Source organism: Micromesistius poutassou (assembly GCF_964030765.1).
Source record: "Micromesistius poutassou genome assembly, chromosome: 16".
In the NCBI taxonomy this organism is placed as follows: domain Eukaryota; kingdom Metazoa; phylum Chordata; class Actinopteri; order Gadiformes; family Gadidae; genus Micromesistius; species Micromesistius poutassou.
Window position 1 is genome coordinate 8,798,805 of NC_140286.1, and position 9,796 is coordinate 8,808,600.

A 9,796-nucleotide genomic window follows, 5' to 3' on the forward strand; every position below is an offset into this window, starting at 1 on the left:
AACGCTGCCCACAGTTGGGAGGAATGGAACTTTCTTTTAAAGAAGCACGAGCCAGATGACTGCTATCACCATGAGGATGACGGCCAGTACACAGATACTGATGAAGACGATGTCACTGGGATCATGAGGCTCCACCGACACCACGCCTCCACCTACGCTGACAGAGTTCTCCGCTTGGCGAGCCAGCTCGTTGAGACGGTTGCGTTCCTCCGTGGAGATGTGGGCCACAGTGGCCATTTTGCGCTGCGCATCGCACAGTACCTCGTACTCCTGCAGGTTGGGCTGCTTTCCGTCGGAGAAGTCGATGTAGAGGGTGTTCACGAGCATGGTGATGTTCTGACGTTTCTGTATGGGGTTAAAGTAAGCTGCACTATGTAAGTTTCTCAAGAATAAAACGCCATCCACTAGTCAACCACTAGTCAATCAATCCATGGAATTGGTCTCTATAAGTCATTTCATTCTGCTCCACTAATTCTTGTCTCACAATCCACACACAGACACACAGTGGGAAAATGTCAGATGACAGTTTGATGTTTAAAGACCGGGTAAACCAAGAATAATTATGGGTTTTGAGTTTATAATACCACAGGAAAATATATTATTAACCACCCTGCCAAATTTGAAGGACTAAAAAAATCGCGAAGTATATAAAATTATGCTTCAAAGTTGATGAAAAATGAGCAGTAACCCCAGGCTCAGGACGGTGGGGGCGTGTGCGCTGCAGGCCAGGAAACCACGCCCATCACCGGAGAGGTCCAGCCCCTCCCAATCTCAAAGCTGAAAATGGACAGCAGGGGGCGGGTTTATGTGAGTATGACCGCTTTACGTAACGCGGTCATCGATGTAGACCCGCCCATTTTAAACCTGCACACAGAACATTCTCTGAGGCCTAGCTCCTCAAGGAAATGATGAATGGGAAAAATATTTTTTACATGTTTTGAGGGACACATTTAAGGCCTAATTAATATGATAAGAAGAAAAATACTGAATTTGGTTTACCCGGTCTTTAAATAGCTTTAACTGTAGCTGCAGCTCCAGCCACTAGAGGCTGCTAATTGGAGGACTACTGGTAACACAGTGCAGGTTTAAGACTTGTCTGCCTTTGCTGATAAATGTATATATTTGCATGCTAATACACTTGATATTTTGTCAACGACTTGTTTCTTATCAGTTCAGTATAATTTACTGCACTTTACCAATGAGTTGGCGTTAATGGAGGGCTTGTATTACCTTATTAAGTCATTTAGCAGACGCTTTTATCCAAAGGGACTTACAGGGAATTCCGATACAGGGTTAGTAGGCAACTTTATCAAGGATGCCTCTGGCTACGGGTATGCTGTGGTCACTGGGTTTCGAACCCAGTAGCTTTCTGCTTGGAATTGAACACCTTCGACACTACATCAACTTCTCCTGTAGGTTACCCATGCTCTATGATGAAGCATAACCCATAAGAGACGGCCCATAGCTGAAAAATTTAATGGTTGACATTTTTTTACCTGACCAGCTGTACCACAGTTTTCAAAGCGGGCTAATATCTTGTAGGACGTGGCCATCAACTTGGCTGTGCAGGATGGGTTCCCCAGGTATATGCTCTCACGGCCCAGCTGTGGCAGTGACTGCACTGCTATCAAGATGGAGAATTCCGTTCTGGTGCAGCTGATGTTCACTGGAACAACTTTGTTGTAGAATTCGATCCGTTTGGGGGTGGGGGGGGGGGGGAGGGCATAAACAGTTTACAATGGTTTAGAGTCAAAAGTATGGAGTAGGAGAAAGAATACAATGCAAAAAAAAGTATCTGCTTTTTCAAGTGTCTACTTGTGGCATCTGAAGCTGTCACGCCCTTATTTGGCCTAACAGCAGGACAGCAGAACAGGCTTGTTTCGTTGTTGTTTTTTACTAAGTTGCTAACTTTGTTCATGAGAACACATTACACAGGCCAACTTTTGAAAAGTCACTCACCCCCGACGTAGGCCGCCGAGAAGCCCTTGCGCGCCACATTCCTGTCTGTGTTCAGCACCACCAGCAGCTTGTTGGCCTTGGAAGTAACGGAGGGGGGATGCTCCCCGCCACACCAGCGTCCCAGCAGGGGGTCCATCTGGCTGTCGCCATCATAGACCGCCACCGAGTCATAGTCGCATTCGTCTGTTAGGCTGTTTCTGTCCTCGAGCTCCACAAGTGGGAAGAACAGTTTGATACGGTACCCCGCTGCCAGTGTGACGGTCCAGTGACAGTTGATGTTGTTTGGGTAGATGCCGGGGAAGTGTGGGCTGCTAAAGTTCCCACTTAAGGCTGACAGAACCTGCTGGCACTCACCTGTCAAGGTAGAAGTTGTGTTTCAGAAAAATGTGCATGTCAAAATCACTGCGGTGCTGTTCAAGTTCACTTGAAGGTCGGGCAGGTTCATTTTTATATACCAAAACTAATTATTGTAACAACGTCTGAAGCCTTTCAGAAACTGACATTTTTTGGATAACTGGTTTATGAGACTACATGTCGAGTGTTTGACTCCCAGCCAAAAGGCCCTGGGTTCAAGCCTCAATGTCCTGTAAAACCATGAATCAATACTTAATATTAGTCACTTAACGTCTACTAACGACAAATAGAACATCAACATTTCCCCACCTGAGTAATAGTACGCCTTAAACCCTCGTCCCCCGATGTTGAAGTCAGACTTAAAGACCACCAGCAGCTGGTTGGACGTGGTCACCGTTTTGGGGGGCGGGTCCCCACCGCAGAAGTTTCCCAGGTGGCGGTGGGAGACCGTGGGGCCGTCAAACAGGGCCACAAAGTCAAAGTTGCAGCCTTCATTGTTCTCCAGCTGGAAGTCGAGGAACACCAGGCTGACCACAGTGCTGTTGGACACGTGGATGGTCCAGGAGCAGTCGGCGCTGTTGCTGTACTCCCGAGGGTAGCCGGGGCTGGAGATAATGCCAGACAGGCCTGTTAGCACCCCGCCACACGTGTCTGAGAAAGATAGGGCAGGGGGAGCCAAGAAGCCAGAAGGTAATGATTCATGGCTCTTTTTAATTGGCCGTCAGGGGTTATCATTTCACACAACCAGCCTAAAGTTACTGTATAAACAAACACAGTGCACATTACTGAATTGATATGAACTATTAAAGGCCCTATTCAGTGCAAGTCAGATAGTATTTTTCTAATATCTTTCATGAGACATCTGCAAAAAAGTTTGAGGGTTTGTTAGTATACAAAAACAAAGTTATATCTGTGCTAGTGTTACAGTTGACAAAAGGGCAATGTAATTGGATGAAATACTTGTACGTTTAACGCCATTGTAGGTATGTGTCATAACTATATAATACAGGCGTATACCAGAAGTTAGCACAAATACATGTTTGGGTGCAAATATATGAAAAAATATCTACATTGAATGATTGTATTTTTTTGTTTTGTTGGTATCATAGTATTGAAGTAATTCAGCTGTAGGACCAAATTTCGACCGAAGAGAGCTATTGATTGGTTTTGTGGGAACTTTAAGGAGGGATGAAGAGGATATACAATAAATACAAAGATAGATTTATATGGAAGAGGTTTGAAATATATTGGGGAAGATATCCAACATATCTTTTTCAGCTGTGTATTTTCTGTATTTACCTGCCAGGACAGTTTAGAGGAATACTCTGTTTTAACTTATTGGCATTCGGTATACTTGTGCAGTGTGCATTCTGCGAGTGCTTTATCAACATAACTAAGAAGTAATATGTCAAAGTGTCCATAACTTTGGTATCAACCAATACAGTAGTGTTGGTTCTAGTCATATGAGCAGTAGATGTTTTTATTCATTCCACATTTCCTCCAATCCAATATCCAGAGACTTTATTAATCCCAGATGGGATATTACAATTATGCTTGAGACCATGATATATTGAATTATCTTTGGTATCTGATTGTTGCATTGGAGATTTCCTTTACCAGCAGTACCCTGTCTCATCCTTGTATGCGAGTGAAATCAAATACCAGTAGGCCCCTACTTGTATTATGCAAAAGTGCATCCCTAAATAAAGAGACAAACCAATTAACCATTACCCAACAACAACAACAACAACAACAACAACAACAACAACAACAACAACAACAACAAGTAGCAGCAACTAAACAGATCCCTAGCCACCAGCTGTCACCTTTCCTGTAGCCCACGGCGAAGCCCCTGTGGGCCACGTGGCGGTCCGAATGGAAGATGATGGACATTACGTTCCAGGAGGAGGTGAACTGGGGCGGGGAGTTGTCGCCGCAGAAGGTTCCCAGGAGGTTTCCCTCGTCCTCAGACACGCCGTTGTAGATCCTGATGTAGTCGTAGGCACAGTGGCCGTGGAACTCCAGCTCAAAGTGATGGAAGGTGAGGAGGACCGAGGAGCCCTCCGCCACCACGATCAGCCACATGCAGTCGATGTTGTAGGGGTAGAGACCAGGGAAGTTTGGGCTGGATATGTTGCCCGATGAGGCAGACAGGATCCCCCCACATTTGACACCTTTAACATTACAGGAAAAAGTGACTCAACGGGACTTTGTGAAGTAACAAGGTAAATAAAATAAAAATTAATACATAACTTAAGATTATGAGGGCTACATATTCAAGCCATGAGATGCCACCGCTTTAATAGGTATTTGGATGTTTATTAAAACATTTCAGAATAGTATTTTGGTGCTATTTGATGTTTTGAACATCAAAGCCGTCGTAGTTTATAGATCCTCGCTCTCTTGTATTATTTTTCCTGTGTTTTCTTCTCGCAACTTGACCTTTCCGGAGGTGTCATAAAAGCTGACGCCGAACAATGAAAGCTGTGACTGCAGTCGATGCATTGCTTCCCCCGGGGCAAAGATAAAGCACTCCCATCCTAGTTCAGGCTTCGCCCCATCAAGATAACAAATAGCAACTCACCTTTTTTACAGTCGGCCTTGTCAACTAGCAGTAGTAAATGAAGCATCAACACAGCCACCCCGAGACTCATTCTTGTTATTGTTGATTTGCCTTTTGTCACGCCTCAGATACAATGGCATACAACGGTGGGAAAAGGACAACACAGAGGATGGCCGGGGCCGCACAGCCGCCAGACCTCGGCGCAGGTGCCAGTAGATGTAATGAGATGTTGAAAAATTCATACGCGCGGCTGAATGCGGAACCCGATAGCCAGACCTCCTTCGCTAAATTTTAATGACCGATATCGAATGAGTGCCAGCGGCTTGTCAGGACACTGTTTGGGGAGAGATGGCATACATCTTTAATGACACACACACACACACACACACACACACACACACACACACACACACACACACACACACACACACACACACACACACACAGCAGCTGAGAGGGAGTAGATAAAGAGAAGGAGCGCAAGAACAGCATGATCACATTTGTCCCCAATAGAAAATAAATATGCCTTCATTAGAGACAGAGACATGGGAGACATAAGGGCACATAACTATTAATGTTAAAAAGCAAACAGAAAAAGTAAACAATGGATTCCCTGACATGGCCTATACATATATTCATTGGCCACCTCATTAGGTTTAAAGATCCTCTCTGTTGATCCCCAAGTTGTTTTTTAATGAGTTTGTTGCGCATATTGGGAAGGTAATAGATCCATGCTTCTGGAAATCCTATTTGTATGAATGGAAGAAACAGTGTTCGGGTTCAGTGGATTTAACCCTGAAAATGCTTAATCATAGTTATTGAGCTTAACGCTTGCACTGTAAGGATTTATGGTAAGTGTTGTTTATTAACCCACACACGCACACGCCTACAACATAATAACCTATTCTGTATGTCTGTTGTGGTGACTCATTCCTGGTTTGATGATTGTAATAATGACCCATAATAAAACCAAATAGTCTTAACAGATTAAACATGAACCAAGCACTGTGGACATTAGGTCATACATTGTACCAACATGTCTACCAAGCGGCTGAACCATTCATCTTTCCTATATCTCCAACCCTGTTTTTACTTTTGACACACTGCCAGTCTGGAGTCCCAGAGTTTTGTATTGGTGTGTGTGCCAAACGCCAGTCACACTGCACAACACATTTTGTTTCCTATTTTTGCAGCCATACCTGAATTGGGTATGCTCATGTCGACAAAAACAATATAGCGCTGACTCAACGGAGGCTGGGGCCAGACAGACAGGGAGACGAAGTAGCCTTATAGACTGTTGTGAAAATAAATGAGTGTCGCTCTGGCAGTACTGCACAGACAGGGATCTCAGATTGAATATCCCTCTGCTTGGATGTGGCATTGCAGTTGCCTGGTGACACCTGCTAGATGGTGCTGTTGCACCATGGGGGTCCAGCCCTTTAAAAAAAAAAAAATCCATCTCGACTGGCTTCTTAAAAGTCATGCACAGCTTTAAGCTGAAATAAATAAGAATGTGATTAAAATCAGTCAAGTGTTTTTCACACGGCGGTTCCTGGAACTAAAATGAGCCGCCTCGCCTTTGAATTTTAATTCCATCCTCTGTGAAAGCTTGTCATTGTTCAAGGATGCAAGCGCTGGGCAGTGGTGAAATGTGTTTGGGAAAGATACCGTTCCTTCAGTGCAATTAAATCACCTATTAGCAAATAAACAGCACTTATTCGAAAACAAATAAGTCAATAAGGGTGGAAAAAAAAAAGATTGGAAACTTCATGTGGACTAAAGAAGTACTTGAGTCAAGTAAATAGCAGCCTATTTTGCTTGTGACAACTCTGAGGGCGTAATTAAGTGACAGAAATAGAAATAAAATCATCCATTATGAATGCTCCGTACAGCTGAGATTGATATCTTCTGGCAGGGCTGTTGCATTACTGTGTGTATGCATAAGACCTCCATTCTGGCATTTGACATACTAAGTGGGGCGGGGTGTGTGTATGTGTGTGTGGGGGAGGGGGGGGGGGGGGGCTGCTCATGCTGCTGATGTTATATTTGTTTATTTCTTTGTAAGTGTAAATAAATCATATGCAGAACCATTTACTTCCTATCAATCAATGCTGGTTATGAATCATGCTGCTATATCTTGCCACATGTCAGGCCAATGCCGCAGTCAAAGTCAAACAAACATGTATGTGCAACCCGTAAGCCTACCGCATAACAACAACAACAACAACAACAACAACAACAACAGCAGCAGCAACAGCAAAAACAGCAACAACCAGTAAAATAAAGAATAATGTGATGTCTAGTTTATGTATGTGACTCACCTTAGAACTTGTGCATTCCGAGTGCTTAATGACATCTTGCATGGTTTGTCTGTGGAGGAAAATGTTTTATTTATGACTTGATCTCCCTCTGACTCAGTGTTATGCCCCATGAGATGTAAAGCCATTGAGTGTGTGTACCCCCCGTGACAAGCATGTACATTACTCGCCCTTGCTGTACTCACACCCGTGCCCCCTTGTGTATGCTTGGGGGGGCACGGGTAGGCTACCCCAGTTGGGGGGAAAACCGTTCCTCCAAAGCAAAACAGCTTGAAATGAGCTCTTTATCATCTCTCACACACACATGCAGGCATGCACACGCGCACACACACACACACACACACACACACACACACACACACACATGCACGCAAGATTACACACAGACACACACACACACACAAGCACACCCACAGACACATACACACAAGAGCGACGGTCAGGTACTTATGTGAATTCAATTTCAATTTATTTTGTTGGTTTCTTGGTTATTGGGCGAGTCCAAACGCTCGTTCCTCTTCGCGATGCAAATGAAAAATGTAGAGTACACCAAGTTATTTAGTTATTTAGTATTTCTTTTACCTATATATATATATATATATATATATATATTCCTCCAGATGCTGTTCCAATTTTCAGGCAGTGGACTGCCTGTGTCGCATGAATATTGCTGAATGCTCTGTGCCGCCTCACCTTGCAGCTTGTATTCATATAGATGGTGCACACTCATTGCTGGAACGTTCTCCTCCACCCTTGTGATCCCCCCCCCCCGCCCCATCTCTCTTCCCCTCTCTCTCCATATCTGTCTAACTTTCTCTCTCCCACTAACTCTTCCTTCCTCTCTAACTCTCCCTCTCTTACTCTCTCTCTAGCTCTCCCTCTCTCTCAGACTATCTCTCCGTCTCTCTACAACTCTCTCGCTTACTCAATCTGCCCCTCTCTAACTCGCTCCCTCTCTCTATCTCTCTCTCTCTGACTGTCTCTACCTTGCTCTCTGACTCTCCCTCTCTCTCTGACTGTCTCTACCTCTCTCTCTAACTCCCCCTCTCTCTCTCTCTAACTCTCTCTCTCTCCCTGGCTGTCTCTCCCTCTCTTTCTAACTCTCCCTCTCTCCCTGACTGTCTCTACCTCTCTCTCTAACTCTCCCTCTCTCCCTGACTGTCTCTACCTCTCTCTCTGACTCTCCCTCTCTCTCTGACTGTCTCTACCTCTCTCTCTAACTCTCCCCAACTCTCCCTCTCTCCCTGGCTGTCTCTCCCTCTCTCTCTAACTCTCCCTCTCTCCCTGACTGTCTCTCCCTCTCTCTCTTACTCTCCCTCTCTCCCTGACTGTCTTACTCACTCTCTCGGTCGCTCTCACTCTGCACACTTCTTCTCTTTCATTTCTGACATTTATACCTTTAGCGAGGACCACATCCATTGCCTTGCCAACCAAAGAGTGAAGGGAGACCTTCTTCATGGATCATGGCAGACCCCCATAACGGCATGAACCTCTTAGCTTGGAGACCTCCTTGACATCAGATGGGCGAGGTCTGCTCGGAAGACCTCAACGAGACATCAACGTGTGCAAATGTGACGCTGGTTCAGTTGTGCTGCTTCTACGGAACAATTCATGACAAACAAACAAACAAACGCTGTTGCTAATAAATACTGTGAGTGTTGTGTTTCAATCCGATGCAAGTGGAATTTCTTTGCTCTGGGAACATTCATTAAGAAGTCGTCGCTTGGCATCGTGAGCAGAGCACCATAAAGTAATATAAACTTGCTTGTCTAGACACCGGGCTATGTTGTTTTGGGTAAAAGCGACAGTATTTTAATTAATCATTTTCCTAGTGATTCTGTGGTGTAAATACTCCAGATAACAGGTCCCTGAGGGAGGGAGCGAGGGAGAGAGAGAAGGAATAGAGAGAGAGACACACACAGAGAGAAATAGCGAGCACCCTGACATACAAACAGGGTACAATTATAGCCTCTAGCAAGAGCACTTCATTAAGCTGTTTTAGTACCCTTTAGTCACTGGGCACTAAACATCTGACTTATAATGCACCGGATATATCAGAAGATTGCTCTTGCTATGATACTGCATGAATATTCGCACAAGTAATTAAAAGCCAAAGGAAAATTATGAAGTGGATTCGGGTGGAGTAGGTGGAATGGGAGAGGGGGGAGAACTGAATCCGAGAAACTGTAGAATTCCCACCCATCAAATTGCGAACATGGGGAATGCACTAACAGGTGTGGTTTTGTCAGCTGCGCACGCTAAACCTTGCAGTGAGGCAGCCCTGGAGTGTTGGCATTTAGTAAACATGCGCCCAAAAAGTTTGCCACGTCCCCGGTCCACAGCGACGCCGTCTTTGGCAGGGAAGCCAGTCCCCCAATACTCTGCGTGACGTTCTAAATGCCAGCATCCCACAGAGGTACCCAAGGACACCGGCTCTCTCTGTCAATACCGGAGAGGATGCGCTGCTGTCACGGGGGCCGGTAAGAGGGGCCGGGCCCCGTCTCCTAAATGCACTGCGGCGCTGCTGTAGCTCAGAGTCAGACTTGAGAACGGGTAGAACGTTTTTTCTTTTAAATACCACCGCCGGCGCTCTCCTGGCACT

The 9,796-nt window shown here is 45.2% G+C and overlaps 1 protein-coding gene across 1 annotated transcript; it reads right to left on the bottom strand.

Moving 5' to 3' along the window:
• Nucleotides 1-14: 14 nt before the first annotated feature.
• Nucleotides 15-4,967, bottom strand: cdcp2 (CUB domain containing protein 2; the record flags this gene model as incomplete). The annotated part of the gene is made up of 6 exons (XM_084481044.1): nucleotides 15-345; nucleotides 1,497-1,675; nucleotides 1,960-2,313; nucleotides 2,623-2,964; nucleotides 4,140-4,487; nucleotides 4,898-4,967. 6 exons carry the CDS (start codon nucleotides 4,965-4,967, stop codon nucleotides 37-39), a joined length of 1,602 nt encoding a protein of 533 aa, XP_084337170.1. The 3' UTR covers nucleotides 15-36.
• Between the last annotated feature and the right edge of the window lie 4,829 nt (nucleotides 4,968-9,796).